This window comes from Portunus trituberculatus, chromosome 26 (genome assembly GCF_017591435.1).
Source record: "Portunus trituberculatus isolate SZX2019 chromosome 26, ASM1759143v1, whole genome shotgun sequence".
NCBI lineage: Eukaryota > Metazoa > Arthropoda > Malacostraca > Decapoda > Portunidae > Portunus > Portunus trituberculatus.
Genome location: NC_059280.1, coordinates 3,983,708 through 4,006,256, shown reverse-complemented (window position 1 = coordinate 4,006,256; position 22,549 = coordinate 3,983,708). Strand labels below are relative to the sequence as shown.

Genomic DNA, 22,549 nt, shown 5'->3' with positions numbered 1-22,549 from the left:
AAGCCTCGGTCTTATCATTGCAGTAATTATTTTCTTCATCATTTCTTCATCTAAATATACGAACGCCACTCTTATGTTCCTCAATAAGTTCAATACTTCTCCAATTATTTTGTTTATATGTCTCTCTGGCGATAGGTCATTGGTAATTGTCACCCCAAGGTCTTTTCTTCATGACTGGTTTTATGTCTTCATTTCCTATCTTGTACATACTCCTGATTCTTCTTTCACTCTTGCCAAACTCTATTTTCTTGCATTTTGTCGTGTTGAACTCCATTTGCCATGTACAGCTCCATTTCCATATTCTGTCCAAGTCTTCCTGGAGTAGTTCGCAATCTTTGTCACATCTCACTTTTCTTAACAATTTTGCATCGTCTGCAAATAGGCTCACATAACTGGACACCCCATCCACCATGTCATTTATGTAGACCGCGAACATTACTGGTGCCAACACTGATCCCTGTGGAACTCCACTCTCCACCAAGCCCCATTCTGATGGTCTGTCCTTAATTATTGTTCTCATTTCTCTTCCTACCAAAAGTCTTCCATCCATTTTAGTAAACTGCCATGCACTCCTCCTACCATTTCAAGTTTCCAGATCAGTCTCCGGTGTGGTACCTTATCAAAGGCCTTTTTTAAATCCAGATATATTCCATCAGCCCAACCATCTCTTTCCTGTATTACATCTATCACCCTCGAATAGTAACATATCAGGTTTGTCGTGCATGAACGCCCTTTTCTAAAACCAAATTGACACTCACAAAGTATGTCATTTTTCTCCAAGAAGTCTGTCCATCTATTCTTCACCACCCTCTCACACATCTTAGCTACCACACTTGTAAGTGACACTGGTCTATAGTTCAATGGGTCTCTCTTGTTACCTGATTTATAGATTGGGACAATGTTAGCTCTTTTCCAGTCTTGGGGCACTACACCTTCCCTTAATGAGGCATCAATTACTTCACAAACTTTTTCTGCCAGTTGCTCCTGCATTCTCTTAAAATCCATCCTGATACCCCATCAGGTCCCACAGCTTTTCTCACTTCTAAACTCCCCATCATATTCTTGATCTCCTCCACAGTTACTTGAAACTCCTTCATAATCCCTTTCTGTTCCATTACCAGTGGTTTGTCAAAAGCAGTCTCCTTTGTGAATACCTTCCGAAAGCATCCATTCATAGCCTCTGCCATTTCCTGGGATCTTCACTGCATACTCCATTTACTTCTAAACTTTCAATACTTTCTCTATTTTTGATGTTGTTGTTCACATGTCTGTAAAAAGCCTTGGTTGGTCTTTACATTTATCAATTATATCCTTTTCTTGTTTCTTTCTTTCTTCTCTTCTAATCAACACATATTCATTTCTTGCTCTTTTGTAACTTTCCCACTGCTTAATCCGTCTTTTCCTTCTCCACCTCTTCCATGCATCCTCTTTTCTTGTTCTAGCCTTTTCACATCTATCGTTAAACCAGTCCTGCTTTCCAACTTCTCTATGTTGTCTTATTGGTACAAATTTTTCTCACCTTCTTTGTATATTTTTATAAATTCCTTCCACTTTTCATTTGCTCCTTAGCACTCTTGAATTTCATCCAATTTGTCTCTTGAAAGAATTTCTTTAGGTTTCCAAAATCTGTCTTGGCATAATTCCATCTTCCCACTTTATATTCTTCATTTCTTCTAGATTTCTCTTCATCTATCACCTTGAACTCCAAAACTGCATGATCACTCTTTGCTAAAGGGCACTCCACCCTCATCTCCTCAATGACCATTGGCTCTGTACTAAAGACCAAGTCCAGTCTTGACGATGCTCCTCTCCTCCAAACCTAGTATCTTCTTTGACCCACTGAGTTAACACATTTTCCATTGCCAGTGTCAATAGTGTATTTCCCATGTTGTCTCTGATCCTTCCATTGACCAGTCCTCCCAACACACCTCTTTACAATTAAAATCTCCCATCATTATAGTTCGTTCACAGCCACCCAACATTTCTTCCAGACATGTTCCTGTATCACTTATCATTTCTTCATATTCCTGTACTGACCATGCATTTGTCTTAGGTGGTACGTACACCACTATGTAGTGCCTCTTTTTCCTTCATTAGTTTCTGCTCTGATCTTTAGCACTTCTGCCTTTCCCATACCTTCTTTCACTTGATCCACCTTTATATCTTTTTAACCAGCAACATCACTCCTCCTCCCATCTTACCTACTCTATTTCTTTTCCAAACATTATATTTCCTTCTCCAACCATCATCAGGTCTTCTCCTCTCTCAGTTTTGTTTCAGTAAGACCCACAATATCTGGGTTCTTGTCCCTCAAGTAATCGTTGAGTTCTAAAATCCCGATATCACTCCATTTATGTTGGAATACATTACATTCCGCTCATACGTAAGTTTCTTTAGTCCTTTCTTGCTGTACTTTTCTGGGTTATGAACCACTTCCTCAGTCTCATATCCAAGATTCTCCAGAAAAACTCTTTCTTCTCCTCTTCTGTCCTCTCTTCATTTTTTTCAAAGCCTCCTTTCTCAACTCATTTAACATTTCTCTTTCCTTTTCACCGAGATCTCTTCTCAACCAAATCTTCCTTGTTGTTTCCTGCTGGGCTAGCCTCCATGACTTCTCCACCAATTCATCTACATCCTTTTGTGACTTAAGTTTGATTCTTATTGGCCTCATACCTTCTCTTGTGAACTTTCCAATTCTATGGAAGTCCTCTATTTCTTGTACTAGGTCTTTTCCCTCCTCCTGCACCACATTAATGATATTATTTATCACCTTTTTTATGTTTTTCTCTCTCCATTTTACTCGGTGTCTTATCCTCCTCCACACCAAATATCACCACACATCTCTTTTTGTCTACAGTTTCCTCACCAATGTCTCATTTGACTTAATAACCTTCACCACTTTCTCAGCTATCTTCTCTTCTATGATCTGTTGATCTATAATTTCAGCAAGGCCCAAAGTTTTCTCCCCAGACTCTTTGATTTCCTTTTCCAGACTTGCAACTTTGTAATTTACCTCCTTTCTTTCCACTTCCTGACTTTTTTTCCATTCAGCCTGCTTCTCCATCACTTTTCCTAGAGATTCTCCACATTTTTCGCAATTCACTTTAATTAGCTTAACTTCCTCTTTCAGTGCTTCATTTTCCTTCTTCATATCGGCACACTCTTTCATTACATTGTCATAACTCGTTTCCAGGCCCCCATACTTTTCAAACAGTTTTCAATTTTACCTTCCAACTCCAGAATTTTCTTCACATAAGCGCTCTTCTCCATTATTCCTTGAAATCCTGTGAAGTCTGATTCATCTTTCGAGTTCACGGCCGCCATGTTGCGCAGATGTAAACAAACCAGCTGATGGCTCAAACGCAGGCTACAGTTTATATTTACCTTCCCTGGACATTATTTTGCTAATCAACAGTTAACATGACTATATGGAGACGGGACAAACATTACCAGCTCCTTTCCCACCTTGGTTACTCTTAGGCAATGGTAACTGTAGAATTAGAGATGATTGCTCTGGAGCTCAGCGACCACATCCGCCATCGACGATGTCCCGTGTGTGTGTGTGTGTAGTAGTAGTAGTAGTAGTAGTAGTAGTAGTAGTAGTAGTAGTAGTAGTAGAAGAAGAAGAAGAAGAAGAAGAAGAAGAAGAAGAAGAAGAAGAAGAAGAAGAAGAAGAAGAAGAAGAAGAAGAAGAAGAAGAAGAAGAAGAAGAAGAAGAAGAAGAAGAAGTAGAAGTAGTAGTAGAAGTAGAAGTAGAAGTAGAAGTAGAAGTAGAAGTAGAAGTAGCAGAAGCAGAAGCAGAAGCAGAAGCAGAAGCAGTATTTGCAGTAAGAAATATACATATATAGCAAAACCCTTCATACAAACCAAGCTCCTCATATGTGTTGACTTTGAAAATAGTGGTCACATAACCTATATATTAAAAAGACTCTTGTTTCAGTCACACACATTTTTAAGGGAGGTTTGATGGTTCCATTGACAGATTAACATGATGTCTACCTTATTAAAAGCAAAAACATTCTTATGAGCAAAGTTCCTCATAACTGTGAACTTTGAAAAATAGTGGCCACATAATTTGTATTTCTAAAAGACTATTGTTTCTAAGGGTAGTTTTGTGGTTCCACTGACAGATTAACATAATTTCTACCTTATTAATAGAAAAAAACATTCTTACAGATCATTTCTATCATTGCTGTGGACTTTGGAAAATAGTTGCCCCATAACATGTATTTTAAAAAGACTCTTGTTTCAATCACACAGGTTTTTCAGATTAGCGTGATGGTTCTATTGATGGATTAACATGATTTCTACCTTATCAACAGCAAAAACACTACTACAGAAACATTTAATCATCTCTGTGAAGTTTGAAAAATCGTGGCCACATAACATGTATATTCAAAAGACTTTTGTTTCAGTTACACAAGTTTTAAGGGCATTTTCATGGTTCTATTGATAGATTAATATGATATTTACTTTATCGATAGCATAAAAACTCTTACAAAAATGATTTTCTCATCTCTGTGGACTTTGAAAAATAGTGGCCACATGACATGTACTTTAAAAAGACTCTCGTGTCAGTTATACAGGTTTTTAAGGATAGTTTGATAGTTCTATTGACAGATTAATATGATTTTTACTTTATATATAGCAAAAACACTCATACAAACCAAGCTCCTCATATGTATGGACTTTGAAAAATTTTGGCAACATAACCTATATTTCAAAGACTTTTTTCAGTCACACAGGTCTTTAAGGGAGGTTTGATGGTTCTATTGACAGATTACATTGATGTCTACCTTATCAAAAGCAAAAACACTCTTACAAACAAAGCTCCTCATAACTGTGGAGTTTGAAAAAGTAGTGGCCACATAAGTTGTAATTCTAAAAGACTTGTGTTTCAATATCACGGTATTTAACAGTAGTTTGATAGATCTATTAAAAGATTAATATGATTTCTACTTTTTGTATAGCAATAACATTCATATGAACAAAGCTCTTCATATTTGTGGACTTTGAAAATAGTGGCCACATAACCTATATATTAAAAAGACTCTTGTTTCAGTCGCACAGATTTTTAAGGATAGTTTGATGGTTCTATTGACAGATTAACATGATTTCTACCTTATCAAAAGCAAAAACAATTACATTTTTTTTATATACGATGAAAAATTTCATATAATTTACGCCTTGAAATACGACAATATTTTTAAGATATGAATAGCTATTGGTAGATGGCGCAGTGATCACTTGGCTATCCGCTTCCACCCTAACATTCAGCCCACGTTGTATTGTTGTTGATCCTTTTTCTTTTTTCATTTATTCCATGTGGAGTTTTCACGGGAATTTCTGGGCTAAAGGGGATACTTTTTGTGGTACCACCTATCTCAAAGCCCACCCGTTAGGAGACCATTGCCCCGAGTGAGGAAGCCCAACCTACACTTGGACCGTGGACAGGATTCGAACCCGTGTGCTTGGATACCCCTCGGACCCCAAAGCATGCAGGGTTCCACTGTACCATGGCGGCATGTGCATGTATGTGTCTGTGCTCCTCAGCAGTGTGTATTTTTCTTAAATAAAAGTTTGGCGAGAAACACACAAAGTAGCCTGTATTCACATACTGATTACACTTAGAAATTCAATAAACGAGTGAGTACAAATGGTGTTCTGCCCACAAGCAACTCTTCCTCTTTGCAATGCAAAAAACCAGAAGTTTCTAGATGTCATGGTTACCAAAATATCACAGGTTGAATGAGGTGGTATCATTGGTTTACGTGGCCTTGTGTCCGATCGGGTTCAGCGGCCTTGGCTAGAGCGATAGAAAACGGGCCCCTTGTATCCTCTCTCTCTCTCTCTCCTGTTCTGATACCACTCTCCTTCAAAAGTTGTCTTCCCGTCACATGGCGAGAGACCCGAGGTATAGAAGTAAAGCACGCAGGAGAGATGGCGGAATCAGACAGTGAAATCAGTGTCGCTCCCGCCATCCATCGTGGGAGTTGGTGACACAGTGATGTAGAGCATATGTTTACTCCTGATGAGTGTTGCCACCTCAGAAACAAAGAAAACAGGAAGAAAATAGCCAAAATATAGCCGTAAAAAGCCTAGGCGTCTATGGACGTGCCCTGAGTCTTGCGTGATGAACGTCTATCGATGTGTCCCGACTTTTGCAAGTTAAGTTGTTATTTTGAGCAATATAGTTCATTTATATCATGCATACAATAAACACTGTATTTATCTTATACTAAATCTATATTTGGTTGGTATCTAAAGCACGTTGATTTTTTTTTTCTTTTTGGGTGCGGGTAAATTCATATCACATGAACGAATTAATTCTATTTCCATTAATTTCTATAGGAAAAATAGATCTGATATACAATTTTTTTGATATACAACGATCGTCATGGAACTATTAAAATCATACGTTGAGGTACCACTGTATTTCTTGAGCTTGAACCCATTATTTCTGGTTCCATCCTGGCTACTACTAAGAACTCAGCTCATGTCCCCTTTGTTGTGACCCCTACACCATTTCAACACTGCCACAACACCCCTACACCACTTCAACACTGCTGTAACACCCCTACACCACTTCAACACTGCCACAACACCCCCTACACCACTTCAACACTGCTACAACTACCCCTACACCACTTCAACACTGCCATAACACCCCCTACACCACTTCAACACTGCCACAACACCCCCTACACCACTTCAACACTGCCACAACACCCCTACACCACTTCAACACTGCCACAACACCCCTACACCACTTCAACACTGCTATAACACCCCTACACCACTTCAACACTGCCACAACACCCCCTACACCACTTCAACACTGCTATAACACCCCCTACACCACTTCAACACTCCCATAACACCCCCTACACCACTTCAACACTGCTATAACACCCCCCTACACCACTTCAAAACTGCCATAACACCCCTACACCACTTCAACACTGCCACAACACCCCTACACCACTTCAACACTGCTATAACACCCCTACACCACTTCAACACTGCCACAACACCCCCTACACCACTTCAACACTGCTATAACACCCCCTACACCACTTCAACACTCCCATAACACCCCCTACACCACTTCAACACTGCTATAACACCCCCCTACACCACTTCAAAACTGCCATAACACCCCCTACACCACTTCAACACAGCCATCAGGTCCCTTCTTAACCTACGTCTCTCTAAGGAATTTATGTTTCATTCCTTCAGTCTAGTTTTGCAGTGAATATCCTTCATCTCCTGTATCCTTTTAGACATCCTTCTTTGCACTGACTCCAATAGACCTACTTCCTTCCTTAATGTGACCAGAACTGTACACTATAATCTAGATGTGGCTATAGGCTACACAGGTGAGATAATGTAATGTAACAGCCTCAAACTATCTAAACAGTCACTATCAATCTCCAAGGAATTATCTTTTTTTTTTAATCGAGGGGAAGCTGGGCAAGGGTAACAAAAATAATAATAATAATGATAAAAAAAGGCTCACTTGATTACCAGTTCCCTTAAAAGATAATAAGAGTTACCAAGAGTCTGGGACAAATGTCTTGAAACCTCCCTCTTAAAAGAAGTCAAGTCGTAGGAAGATGGAAATACTGAAGTAGGCAGGGAGTTCCAGAGTTTACCAGAGAAAGAGATTAATGATTGACAATACTGGTTAACTCTTGCATTGGTCAAAGAATTAGGTAAGTAAATATTTGGATTTAGTGCATGTTAGAGTGCCAGTAAAACTAAAGGGAAAGGTATATAAGACTGTGGTGAGACCAGTAATAACATGGAGCAGAGACATTGCCTGTGAAAAAAGTAAACAACCAGAGGACAGAAGTAACAGAAATGAGGATGTTACATTGGATGTGTGGCATGACAAGGAAGGGGAAAATAAGCAATACAAGGATCAGAGGAACAGTGAAGGTGGGAGAGATATCGAAGACAACTCAGGAAGCAAGGCTAAGATGATAAGGGCACGTAATGAGGAGGGATGCAGCAAGCAAGGAGAGGAGAGCCCTGGATATGGAAATGCAAGGAAGGAGGAGAGGAAGACTCAAGATAGGACTGCAAAACAATATGGTTAGTGACAGACGCAGGTGGAGGAGACTCATCAAAAACAGCGACCCCGTATAAAGATGGGATAATCAGCTGAAAAAGAGGAAGAAGTGCAAGTTAGAGTAATTTTCAAGAGGTAACGAAGATGTTCACGAAAAATGACGTTCTCATAACTTGCTTTTTGCACATTAACTCCTTCAGTACTAGGATTTTTACCTTGAGTTTTGTGTGATTAGACCATTTTATTGACATTAGGAAGGGTTTATGGAGGTCAGAAGATTAATGGCCACAGTCTTCACTATTTTAACCCCTTCAGTACTGGGACACATTTTTACCTTGAATTTTGTGTGATTAAACCATTTTATTGACATTAGGAAGGGTTTATGGAGGTCAGAAGATTAATGGCCACGGTCTTCACTATTTTAATCCCCCACATAAGTTTCTGAAGCTGTATCAAATCACCAAATAACTAGAATAGATATGAAAATGTAAGTTTTGTGTAGGAATAGACCATTTTATAGACATCAGGAAGGGGCAGAAGATTAATGGTCAGTCTTCACTATTTTAAACCCCTGCATAAGTTTCTAAAGCTGTATCAAATCACCAAATAGTCACCAGAATGAATATGAAAACACGTCCTGGTACTGAAGGGGTCAATGGAGACAAGGCTTCAACACACCTAACAACTTCAAACAACAAGAGATGCAACACCATTATCTCTCTCCTTATTTGTCTTGCCTCCACCACCTTCCTCTCTCTCTCTCTCCCTCTGATTTGGCAGGATTTTTTTTATCTGTTATCTTCTCTTTTGTTTTGAGGAAGATGTGATTGTGTGTTGTGACTGTGAGGGAGAAAAAGTCACTGGAGTTTGTGACTTTTCATCCTCCTCATCATAATTCTCTTTCTCAATTTGTCACTGCAAGATTTGTTTTGAAAAGTTGTCTGTGTATTTACCTTGTGGTATTTACCTAGTTGTAGTTTTCCAGGGCCTGGGCTTTACGCTGGTGTGGCCCCATCTCCATATCTACACTTATACAATTTTTCTTTAAAGCTCTGCACACTCTTTGCTGACACCACTTCCTCACTCAAACTGTTCCAAGTCTCAACACATCTTTGCGGGAAACTATATTTTTTAATAGCTCTTAGACATCTTCCCTTTCTCAGCTTTTTACTATGCAATCTTGTGCTTCAAATGTCATATTCTTTTCTCAGGATCAGATTCTTATTATCCACTTGGTCCATTCCATTGATCAATTTATAAACTTGTATCAGATCCCCTCTCTCTCTCTCCCTTCTTTGTTCCAGGGTTGGTAGATCCATAGCCTTTAGTCTCTCCTCATATATCATCCCTTCAAATTCTGGAACCATTCTTGTAGTGTGTATGTGTATGTGTGTGTGTGTGAATTAATTTGTGTCTTCCCTGCACCACTTGAAGACCTCTGTCAAACTACCTCTTCGTCAGCCTCCGCCACCCACACTAAAATTTCTCCAAACAAGCAGATTTTCACACAGTAACTAGAAACTAATCCTTGATCATCTAATAGACATTTATATACTGATCTTTTGAGGACTATAGAAACTTTCACTAAAGCTTCGTACAGAAAATTGATGTGAGAATGACACACACACACACACACACACACACGGCCCGGTAGCTCAGTGGTTAGAGCGCTGGCTTCACAAGCCAGATGACCGCAGTTCGATTCCCTGGCCAGGTGGAGATATTTGGGTGTGTCTCCTTTCACGTGTAGCCCCTGTTCACCTAGCAGTGAGTAGGTACGGGATGTAAATCGAGGAGTTGTGACCTTGTTGTCCCGGTGTGTGGTGTGTGCCTGGTCTCAGGCTTATCCGAAGATCGGAAACAATGAGCTCTGAGCTCGTTCCATAGGGTAACGTCTGGCTGTCTCATCAGAGACTGCAGCAGATCAAACAGTGAATTACACACAGGGAATAGGAGACCTAATAATGATGTATAAGTTAGTAAACTCGTAGGAGTAGGCAGTAGTCACCTGCCGCCCGGTGGAATACTCCAGGAGAGGTACTTACGGGGATGTAGGCAGTGCTGCAGACTGAGTGATTCCCCGTGTCCTCTCTTCCCGGTTCCCTTTGTGGTCTCATTTATACAATTGAGCAGCTGCAGCCTGCCCTCTAAAGACACCTTCTACTACTTCCTACACTACACTACAACACCTTACACTTTTACACTCTCTTCAAATCAAAATTTAATAATGGCTTCACCACGCCCTGCCTCGGAGTCCCCCTCTGGGGAGGGGACCATAAATGTCCCCAGGTCGGACACCTTGGGTGTCTTGACACTTCATCTAATACTTTCACTATCAATTTCTGCAACATTCGTGGCCTTCGTTCTAATTTTCAATCTGTGGAACACCACCTCTCCTCTACTAAACCTCATCTTCTCTTCCTAACCGAAACACAGTTGTCTGTGACTACTGACAGCAGCCCCTTTTCTGTTCCCTCCTACTTGCTCTATCCTCATTTTCAATCCAAAGCTGGATGTTGCGCATACGTGCGTAACGACACCACTTGCTCTCGTGCCCACAATCTTGAATCTTCAGAATTTTCTACCATCTGGCTAAGACTTCAATGTCACTCTCTAACTAAATTCATCTGTGCTGTATACCTCTCACCTAATTCCTCTGACTATGTAAAATTCTTTGACTATTTGACTTCCAAGGTGGAGCACATCTTATCTCACTTTCCTTTTGCTGAGATCTCCATTTTAGGGATTTCAATGTTCACCACCAGCTTTGGCTTTCATCTTCTTTCACTGACCAACCTGGTGAACAAACCTTCAACTTTGCTATCCTTCATGACCTAGAGCAGCTAGTGCAGTTCCCTACCCGTATTCCTGACCGCCTTGGAGACACGCCCAACATTCTTGATCTTTTCCTAACCTCCAACCCTTCTGCTTACTCTGTTAAACTTTCCTCTCCGTTGGGCTCCTCCGACCACAATCTAATTTCCGTTACCTGTTCTATCACTCCAGTGCAGCCTCAGGACCCGCCTAAGCGGAGGTGCTTCTGGCATTTTAACTCTGCTAAGTGGGAGGAACTAAGGCAGTACTATTCTGATTTCCTTGGGATGATTATTGTTTTCATGTCAGAGATCCTTCTCTTTGTGCCGAGCGCATAACAGAGGTGATTATCTCTGGCATGGAGCTATACATTCCTCATACTTTCTCTAACCCTAAAGCTAAAAAGCCTTGGTTTAACTCTGCTTGTTCTCGTGCTGTCAATGATAGAGAGGCGGCTCACAAACGGTTCCGTAGCCATCCAACTGCTGAAACTCATGCCCTATATATTTCTGCCCGTAATCATGCCAAATCTATTCTCCAACTTACTAAAAACTCTTTCATCAATAGAAAATGTCAAAGTCTTTCCAATTCTAACTCCTCTCGAGATTTCTGGCATCTAGCCAATAATATCTCTAACAACTTTACTTCTTCGTCTTTCCCTCCTTTACTTCATCCAGATGGCTCTACAGCTGTCTCTTCTTTTCTAAAGCTGAACTCTTCGCTCAAACCTTTGCTACCAACTCAACTTTGGATGATTCTGGGCATATTCCTCCTACTCCTCCACCCTCTGACTACTTCATCCCTAAAATTAAAATTCTTTATAAAGACGTTTTCCTGGCCCTCTCTGGCCTTGATTCTCGGAAGGCTTACGGTCCGGATGGAGTCCCTCCTGTTGTTCTCAAAAACTGTGCTTCCGAACTCGCTCACTGCCTGGTCAAACTCTTTCATCTGTGTCTCTCTACTTCTATTTATCCTTCTTGCTGGAAGTTTGCTCACATTCAACCTGTCCCTAAAAAGGTGACCACTCCAATCCTTCTAACTACCGCCCTATAGCTTTGATTTCCTGCCTTTCTAAAGCCTTTGAGTCTATCCTTAATAGGAAGATAATGAGGCATCTATCAGCTCACAACCTTCTCTCTGATTGCCAGTATGGTTTCCGTAAAGGCAGATCTACTGGTGATCTTCTTACTTTCCTAACTGAATCTTGGTCATCCTCTTTTAGGGACTTCGGTGAAACCTTTGCTGTCGGCCTTGACATATCGAAAGCCTTCGATAGAGTCTGGCACAAATCTTTAATTTCTAAACTACCCTCCTACGGATTCTATCCTTCTCTCTGTACCTTCATCTCCAGTTTCCTTTCCGATCGTTCTATTGCTGCTGTAGTAGACGGTCACTGTTCTTCCCTAAAACTATCAACAGTGGTGTTCCACAGGGTTCTGTCCTATCACCCACTCTCTTTCTATTATTCATCAATGATCTCCTAAATCTGACTCAATGCCCTATCCACTCCTATGCTGATGATACCACCTTGCATTATTCAACAGCGTTCAACAGACGCCCAACCCAACAACAATTAAATGACTCAAGGCGAGATGCTATAGGACGCCTAACTTCTGATCTTTCACTTGTTTCTGATTGGGGCAGAGAAAACCTGGTTTTGTTCAATGCCTCAAAACTCAATTTCTACAACTATCTACTCGACATAACCTTCCAGACAACTATCCTCTCTTCTTCAATAACACTCAACTTCCCTCTCCTCTACATTAAACACACTCGGTCTATCCTTCACTAAAAATCTAAACTGGAAATTTCACATCTCTACTCTTGCTAAATCAGCTTCCAAGAAGTTAGGTGTCCTGTGGCGTCTTCGTCCATTTTCTCTCCCTCCCAGCTGCTTGCTCTGTACAGGGCCTTATCCGCCCGTGTATGGAGTATGGCTCTCATGTCTGGGGGATCCACACACAGCTTTACTAAACAAGGTGGAATCTAAAGCTTTTCGTCTTATCAACTCTTCTCCTCTAACTGACTGTCTTGATTCTTTAAGTCACCGCCGCAATGTTGCATCTTTATCTGTCTTCTACCGCTGTTTTCATGCTGTCTGCTCTTCTGAACTTGCTAACTGCATGCCTTCCCCCTCCTGCGGCCTCGCTGCACAAGACTCTCTACTTCTTCTCATCCCTATTCTGTCCATCTTCCTAATGCAAGAGTTAACCAGTATCTTCACTCCTTCATTCCCTACACTGGTAAACTCTGGAACTCTCTACCTGTGTCTGTATTTCCACCTGCCTATGACTTAAACTCTTTCAAAAGAGGAGTGTCAAGACACCTCTTACGTTAACTGGACCCTCCTTTTAGATTTTTTTGTTTTTTCTTTCTCCTACTTTCCTCTCAACAGGGCCTGGCAACCAGCGGGATTTTTTTTTTCCAACACTGTTTTCCCTTGGCCAGTGCCCTTCTAATGTAAAAAAAAAAAAAAAAAAAAAAAAAAAAAAAAAAACTGCAAGGAAAAGATAGACAGACAAGACCTGGTAACACTGACAAAGGATGGAGATAGATGAACAAGAGGACACTCCAAGATCATGAAAAGTCAGTGTCTGAGGAACATTAAGAAGTTCAGTTTTCCACACAGGACAGTGGACATCTGGAATGGACTGAGTGAAGAGACTGTAGCACCGGAAAGTGTGCACAAATTGAAAGAAAAGTTGGATAAATGTAGATATGGAGACAGGTCACTAGGAGCCCCACTCGAACCATGTAACATACAACTAGGTAAACACACACACACACACACACACACACACACACACACACACACACACACACACACACACACACACACACACACACACACACACACACACACACACAGATCACAATGGCTGCATCTGCCACATCTACAAACAAGTGTAATGCTTTTCAATACACATTTAAAAGAAGAAAAACAAACCTGAAGACAAAACTGTTATTACTGCACGTGTGACAGAGAGAAAGAGAGAAGAGAGGATGAGAGGAGAGAGGGAGAGTGATGAGAGGGTCAATTAATATACAATGCAATGAATGACAAGGTGGTGTAGTAATGTGTGATTGTCAGTGGCAGGTGGCGGGCAGTGGGTGATCAGTGAGGTGGTGGTGAGGAAGCTGGTGTACGGATAGTGGTGGTGGTGGTGAGTATGTCTATAAATGGTAATAAACAGTGGATTTATTTATCTGTGGCTACTGCGTAAAGTTGGCGACAGTTTCTACTTAGTGTCATGTGGTGTAAGAGTTTCTGCTACTGTACTGTCATAACACAAGCACAAGTAACTCTCAATTTCCATGATAGATGCGTTCCAAGAGGCATCGCGTATTTCAAAAATTGGCATAAAACAAACTTGTAATTCTCCTAAACAACACTAGATAATAGGGGGGATGCGGGATGTGGTTCAAATCGTGTATAAGCAAACCCATCGCGCAAATTTAATTAATAATATTTTTTCGGTCGCTTATTAACAAAAACGTGTAAATTAAACATGCGTAAATCAAGAGTTACCTGCATTTATTTGTATTAACACCTTCCTGGCAGAGGATTTATATAGACATTTAGAAATTATGACTTTTTGTGGGCTGGCCTCTATACAAATGTTTGTTCCGACTTTACTGCATGGTGTGTATATAGACCATTCCTTACAAGTATTAAGGGCCGCCATTGTACAGTGGAACCATGTGTGTTTTGGGGTCCAAGGGGTCTCCAAGTGCAAGGGTTCGAATCCTGTTCAATGTCCGAGTGTAGGTAGGGCTTCCTCACTTGAAGTTACGGTTTCCTAGCGGATGGGCTTTCAGATAGGAGGTACCCCAGAAAGTATCCCCTTTAGCCCATAAGTTCCCGTGAAAACCCCACATGGTAAAAAAAAAGTTCATAAAATAAGTTGCTATTTGGCATATAAAATACTCAAACACTTTCCAATATTCCCTCTCAAGGCCGGTCACCACTTATGCTCTGTCAGTGGTGGATATGCTATACATATTAGCTAGTACTGGGAATGTTTTTATCTTTTATTAATTTCTTTTGTTATCAGTCTATCACATCAAGGAGGAAGAACTGGATCACACGCCAGAATATTGCCTAAAAATTAACACCTACAAAACAAGTGAGTGAAAATAGGAAGAGAAGTGGAAGTCAAGTCCATGTAGGAGACAAGTCCTGGATGTGAGTGACTCCAAATCATTCACACAAATATACTGACACACATTATCACCAACCAAACATAATAACACCTATGTAGAGATTCCATTGTTTGTTCAGTGTTGTGGCAGAGTTCATATAGAGATGTCAGTCTGGAATGCACATTTGCAGGAAACTCTATATAGACACATGGATGAAAGTTGAAAGAATCTATATAGACAACTTATTATTTGGTTGCACACTCATCTGCCCTGCTGCCGAGAAGAAGTAAAGTAAAAGTGTGGTCTTACCCCACCAATACCCCTTCACAATGAGACCATTCCCTACCCTGTACCTCCAACCCTACCACCACAGCAAGGCCCCACCACCACCCCTGCCTCTTCACAATGAGACCATTCCCTACCTTGTACCTCCTCCAACCCTGACACCACAGCAAGGCCCTACCACCACCCCTGCCTCTTCACAATGAGACTGTTCCCTACCCTGTACCTCCTCCAACCATGCCACCACAGCAAGGTCACACCACCACCCATGCCTCTTCACAATGAGATGGTTCCCTACCCTACACCTCCAACCCTGCCACCACAGCAAGGCCCTACCACCACCCCTGCATCTTCACAATGAGACCATTCCCTACCCTGTACCTCCGACCCTGCCACCACAGCAAGGCCCCACCACCACCCCTGCCTCTTCACAATGAGACGGTTCCCTGCCCTGCACCTCCTCTAACCCTGCCACCACAGCAAGGCCACACAGCATACTGAATCTGAACAAACTTAATTGCACTGACCTCAGCTAAAATGACAGCATGACCTCAGCATGTTGGGTCACTTCAGGTCAAAGGTTGTTGGAGTGTTCCTGGTCACAAAATGAATCTGTTGAAAAGAGATACATGAATTTGGGTGAGAGGAGAGAGAGAGAGAGAGAGAGAGAGAGAGAGAGAGAGAGAGAGAGAGAGAGAGAGAGAGAGAGAGAGAGAGAGAGTATTTGCTCAGAAATTTACAAAAAGGAAAAAGAAAAGAAGAGAGGTTGAATAAAAAAACAAGGTATATCTTTCAAAATAAGTCTTCTTCTTCTTCCTCCTCCTCCTCTTCCTCTTCCTCTTCCTCCTCTGAATCAAAACACAAGGAACATCTTTCAAAATAAGTTTTCCTCCTCCTCCTCTTCCTCCTCCTCTGAATCAAAACACAAGGAACATCTTTCGAAATAAGTCTTCTTCTTCTTCCTCCTCCTCCTCCTCCTCCTCCTCCTCCTCCTCCTCCTCCTGCTCCTCTTTCCTCAGTGTATATAAGGAAGAGGTTTACACAAAAATGACATTGTCTCCACCAAGACAAGCACCACCAACAACACCACCACCGCCACCACCACCACCAAGATGGCGCCAAAAACAATCATTCTACTACTCATGGTGAGAAAAGAATGACCATTTTTTATTTATCTATCTCAATTCCTGTCTTTCGGCTGACCCTTTCAGACCTGTACGGGGACTGGCAACTGAGTGGGCCTTTTTTCCTTCTATTTTTGCTGTACTTAGCCAGTTTTCACATCTTACAAAAAAATACATAAATAAATTCTTTGCCGATGATTGTTAGCAAGTTTGTGTGTGATGTGTAGAGGAGGAGGAGGAGGAGGAGGAGGAGGAGGAGGAGGAGGAGGAGGAGGAGGAGGAGGAGAAGAAGGAGGAGGAGAAGAAGGAGAAGGAGAAGAAGAAGGAGAAGGAGAAGGAGGAGGAGTTGAAGTTAATGATATTCTTGATTTAATATTCTTTCTCTCTCTCTCTCTCTCTCTCTCTCTCTCTCTCTCTCTCTCTCTCTCTCTCTCTCTCTCTCTCTCTCTCTCTCTCGCAGGTGATACAAGGAATATGTGGTGATCCTTTTATGAAGATGTTCCACCCTACAGGATTCAACTGCTTAAGTGCCTGGGTACGTACACACACACACACACACACACACACACACACACACACACACAGCATACATACACATATATTTCCTTGTAATAATGTTTTTTTTCTATTCTTTCCTCTAAATCAGCCCGGTGGAGTGCTGGTTGACTCTGACCTGGAACTGACAGCTGGTAAGGTAAGAAAATAAATAAATAAATAAATAAATAAATAAATAAATAAATGTGGTAGTTGTCGTAAAACAAGGGGTAGCATGGAGACACCTGAGTCCATTATGAAAGTGTATTTACGGTAGCGTGTCACCTGAGGCAGCGGCGAGCGAGGACTGAGGGGAAAGATGTGACGTCAGACAGAAAGGGAGTATGGGAAAAACAAAGGACATGCTAACATATAAATAAATAAATAAATAAATAAATAAATAAATAAATAAATAAATAAATAAATAAATAAAATAAATAAATAATGTTTTTTTTCTCAAAGTTTGCATTTCACTATTTTTTTATTTAATTATTTTTTCTAAGTACGTATTTATTTATTTTTTCCTTCTTTCAAAACTTTCTATCTTTGTTTTCTTTCCTTTTTTCCTTTATTTCTTTTCTTTTCATTTCTCTCTCTCTCTCTCTCTCTCTCTCTCTCTCTCTCTCTCTCTCTCTCTCTCTCAACTTTTCTTTCACTCCTGCTTCTACTCTCTCTATTTTTCTCTTTCTCTCATCTTCCTAACCATATATCTCTCTCTCTCTCTCTCTCTCCGTGCAGCGTTTCACCGTGGCGGCCCAGTACGACGTGACAGACTATGTTGACTTAAAGTACTACATATGCCCTTCGGAAATCCCAGAAGACTTTACAGAACCTTGGCAATTCAACTGCTTCAACAGGTGTGTGTGTGTGTGTGTGTGTGTGTGTGTGTGTGTGTGTGTGTGTGTGTGTGTGTGTGTGTGTGTGTGTGTGTGTGTGTTCTCTCTCATTTATTTTCATTTGTCTATTTTCTTTCCTATCGTTAATCTTCCTCTTCTTCATGTTTTCAATCTCTTAGTGGCTTGCTAAATGCTCTCTCTCTCTCTCTCTCTCTCTCTCTCTCTCTCTCTCTCTCTCTCTCTCTAAGGCCACGTCACCTCCACTCTTTCAAAAGACTTTATTTTAAATCTAGCTAAGTTTTTAAGGTGTTTTTATGCTTCTATAGACAGAGTGATAAGGTTTCTGCATTATTAACTGGAGAAACACTCTTTTAAAAGGCTCCAGTTGAAGTAGTAAGGGTTTTCAATTTGTTTTTTTATGGTTCTAGAGGCAAAGTGACAAGATTTCTGCATTATTAACGGGAGAAACTCTTGAAAAACTAGCTAATAATTTCTGTGGCCTTAGAAACAGTCATGGTGAGAGAACAGAGCATATTTAAACAAGGACTTTGACAGAACATAACTCTCTCTCTCTTTTCTTCCTGCTTATACTCTCTCTATCTCTCTCTCATCTTCCTATCCCCCTCTCTCTCTTTCAACCTTTTTCTCTTTTCTTCCTGCTTTTATTCTCTATCTTTCTCTCTCTTTCTCTCATCATCCATCTCATCTTCTCCCCTCTCTCTCTCTCTCTCTCACTCACAGACAATCAGTATCAATTGCCAAGGACACCCATGATGCACTGCTGGACCTGAAATTCATGTTCTACTATAACCTGTCTATGACGAGGATCAAAATACCATCAAACGTCACCTGTACTCGCTGTGGTCTGCAGGTAAGCCAGGTGTTCGTGAGTCTGTCTACATGTGTGCATGTGTGAGGGAGTGTATGAAGGGCAGGTGATAGTGGTGGTGGTGGGCCAGTGTGTGTGTGTGTGTGTGGGGGGCCTTGCTGTGGTGTCAGGGTTGGAGGAGATGCAGGGTAGGGAAGAGTCTCATTGTGAAGGGACAGGGGTGGTGGTGGTGGTGGTAATCATTGGCCAGTGTGTTTGTGTGTGTGTGTGTGTGTATTTACCTAGTTGTAGTTTTACAGGGCCTGGGCTTTACGCTGGTGTGGCCCCGTCTCCATATCTACACTTACCCTATTTTTCGTTAAAGCTCTGCACACTCGTTGGTGACACCACTTCCTCACTCAAACTGTTCCACGTCTCAACACATCTTTGCAGGAAACTCTATTTTTTAACATCTCTCAGACATCTTCCCTTCCTCAGTTTCTTACTATGCAATCTTGTGCTTCTAGTGTCATATTCTTCTCTCAGGATCAGTTTCTCATTATCCACTTGGTCCATTCCGTTGATCAATTTATAAACTTGTATCAGATCCCCTCTCTCGCTTCTCTGTTCCAGGGTTGGTAGATCCATAGCCTTTAGTCTCTCCTCATATGTCATCCCTTCAAATTCTGGAACCATTCTTGTGGCCATTTTTTTTTTTTTTTTTTTTTTTTTTTTGTGTGTGTGTGTGCAATCACTGACATAATATTGAAACATACGACAGATTATGCAACTGTACACCATACTAATTCTGACTGTGTGTGTGTGTGTGTGTGTGTGTGTCCTACAGGTGGAGGCTGCGGTGAAGGAGTGCATGGGCTGCGAGCCACACACCGTCATGACATCCTGCGCTTTCATCCGTGTTACCAAACGAGGCAACATTCTGATACCCATCTTACCCCCCTCCCGCCCTGACCAACCCCTGCCCCGCCCCAACCGACCCTCACTCCCCCCGACACGCCACACATTCCGCCCCAGCGCCCTGCCTACAGTCCCATTGGCCCCACCCGTACTACCCCCATGCGTCCCCCACCAACTAGCCGCCCCGCGTTCCCTCCCCAATTCCGTCCCATTCACCCCCCTCCAAGCCCCTACATAAGGTATTAGAAGCACTCCAAGGTGGAAATTTCTTTTTTTTTTTCTTTTTTCTATTCTATGCAAGAGAAAAAAACCAGCTAAAGACAAGAAAATATAAAAAAAAGGGCCATTTGAAATTCCAGCTCCCTTAAAGATTGAATTTAAGTGTGTGTGTGTGTGTGTGTGTGTGTGTGTGTGTGTGTGTGTCCTGGTAAGGTTGTGACACTTGATATATGACACTTGACACACGGATGGATGCACGCTGGTTGTCATTCGTGCAGTTATGAAACTCGCGATACAGTTTGGTGAGTTTGTGCACGTAAGGCTGTCTCATTCAATAAAGTTACCACAGGCATCAATTTTGGCAATTATTGTTACCCTACTGTTGTGTGTGTTGTTTGTTGTAGTAGTAGTAGTAGTAGTAGTAGTAGTAGTAGTAGTAGTAGTAGTAGTAGTAGTAGTAGTAGTAGTTACCCTAATGTTGTGCTTGTAGTAGTAGTAGTAGTAGTAGTAGTAGTAGTAGTAGTAGTAGTAGTAGTAGTAGTGATTATCCTACTGTTGTGTTTGTAGTAGTAGTAGTAGTAGTAATTACCCTACTGTTGTATTTGTAGTAGTAGTAGTAGTAGTAGTAGTAGTAGTAGTAGTAGTAGTAGTAGTAGTAGTAGTAGTAGATGGTAATGATACAAGTTTATGGGAATGTTATAATAATAATAATAATAATAATAATAATAATAATAATAATAATAATAATAATAATAATAGTTATAGTAAAAAACAATAGCAATAATAATAACAATAACAATAAAACTGGCCATTAATCTTCCTTCAAAAACACTTCCTAATGTCAATAAAATGGTCTAATCATGCACAAAAACTCAAGGTAAAAAAGCTTCCCAGTACTGAAGGGGTGAATCTCCAGTCACAGCTCCCCTCACCTCTCACTCCTGCAATGTCTGTCTCCTCATTCACCCTGCCAGCGCCCTCCCTGCTGGCGGTGGCGTGTCAGGGGTCAATGCGCCACATTCATAAAGGCTTCCCTCTCTCACCGCGAGCATTTTTCAAAGACCACAGAGACGATTAGCCGAGTTGTAAAGAGTATTTGTCCTGTTGGTAATGCAGGAAACTTGTTAACATGTCACTAGAATCACAGAAACACCCTTAAAAACCCGTGTCATTTCTGTTAGAACCTTTGAAAAGAGTATCTATCCTATTGGTAATGCAGAAGACTTGTTAACATGTCACTAGAATCACAAAAACACCCTAAAAAACCCGTGTCACTTATGTTAGAACCTTTGAAAAAGAGTATTTGTTCTGTTGGTAATGCAGAAAACTTATTAACATATAGCTAGAACACCCTTAAAAAGCTGTCTTCAACTAGAACCTTAAAAAAAAAAAAAAAAAAAAAATTGTCCTGTTGATGATGCAGAAAACTTGTTACCATGTCACTAGAATTACAGAAACATCCTTAAAAATACTAGAATTACAGAAACATTCTTCTTTCAAAACTGAAGGTGCAGCGCGGGTGTTTGACAATAAGGATCGTATTTTGAAACACTTCTGTGCTTCACCTCCACTATTTCAAAAGGCTTTATTTAAATACACGAGTTTTCAAGGTGTCTTTATGGTTCTAGAGGCAGAGTGACAAATTTTCTACATTATTAACTGGAGAAACACTCTTGAAAACCCCGCTTGTCATCTCTGTGGCCTTGGAAAACAGTCGTGGCAGAGAGAAGAGTGTTTTTAAGGTTTCTATGTTTATAGAGGCAGAGTGACAAAATTTCTATATTAATAACCTTTTTTTTAATGGTATGGCCTATAGCGCCTGTAGGCATACTTGAAGAGTGTATGTGGGAAGCGCAGTTTAGCTTCCACCCATTACTGGCGCAGGCAATCTTATTTATAGTGGTATCCATATAAGGGCCCATAACATCACCACTAAAGCGCATCTTTGGCGTAACCACCTAGAACCTGGGTATCTTAATGACATGTAGCTAACTTTAAACCACTCCACAAATGGCATACCTTCAAAGTGGTTTGTGGTGGGATTCCAACCTACGCGTGGACGTCAGCCCGACCCATGCTCTCCACATTATCCACTAAGCCACCACCTCCCTAACTGAAAAAAAAATAAACAAATAAAATAAATAAATAAATAGAATAAAATAAATAAATAAAAATAAATAAATAAATAAGTGAGAGAGAAGAGCATATAACACCGTAATAGGAGTCACCACTCACCACCGCCGCCCGCCTCACCAATGCTTCCCTGAGAGGGCATCTTGGCAGCGGGCGGGAGAGGCAGCGCTGGTGTAGGCTACAAGAACTTGAAACTACCAAAAATGTATGAAGGCTGTACTGTATTTAAGCTATGGAATGGTTTTCTTAGTCAACTAGTGTAAAGCATAACTAAAAAATAAAAACATGACTGATTCCTTTGTGTATAGTGTATGAGAGAGTGTAGGGGTGGTATATGTGGTTTGGTGAAGGCGGTGTAGGTGCTGACTGGGGCATAGTGACAAGTGGTGATGGTGGTGATGGTGAGGCGGTGAAGGTGGTGGCACAATAAGTGGTGATGATGATGGTGACGGTGGTTCAATGGTACTATTCAGACATACAACTCACAAGTGAATAGGTTTTAGCGTTCACGAGGGAATATACTTAACCCCTTCAGTACCATGACGCTTTTCCTTATTCATTCTGGTTACTATTTGGGTATTTTACATAGCTTTAGAAACTTATGTGGGGGATTAAAAATAGTGAAGACTGTGGTTATTAATCTTCTGATCTCCAAAGACCCTTC

General features: G+C 41.0%; 1 protein-coding gene across 1 annotated transcript; it reads left to right on the top strand.

Annotated features, from left to right (window-relative positions):
* Positions 1–16,334: 16,334 nt before the first annotated feature.
* On the top strand, positions 16,335–19,852 carry LOC123509299. The gene is made up of 6 exons (XM_045263510.1): positions 16,335–16,458; positions 16,898–16,972; positions 17,084–17,131; positions 17,710–17,828; positions 18,549–18,678; positions 19,463–19,852. Exons 1-6 carry the CDS (start codon positions 16,426–16,428, stop codon positions 19,769–19,771), a joined length of 714 nt encoding a protein of 237 aa, XP_045119445.1. The 5' UTR covers positions 16,335–16,425; the 3' UTR covers positions 19,772–19,852.
* Positions 19,853–22,549: the final 2,697 nt, after the last annotated feature.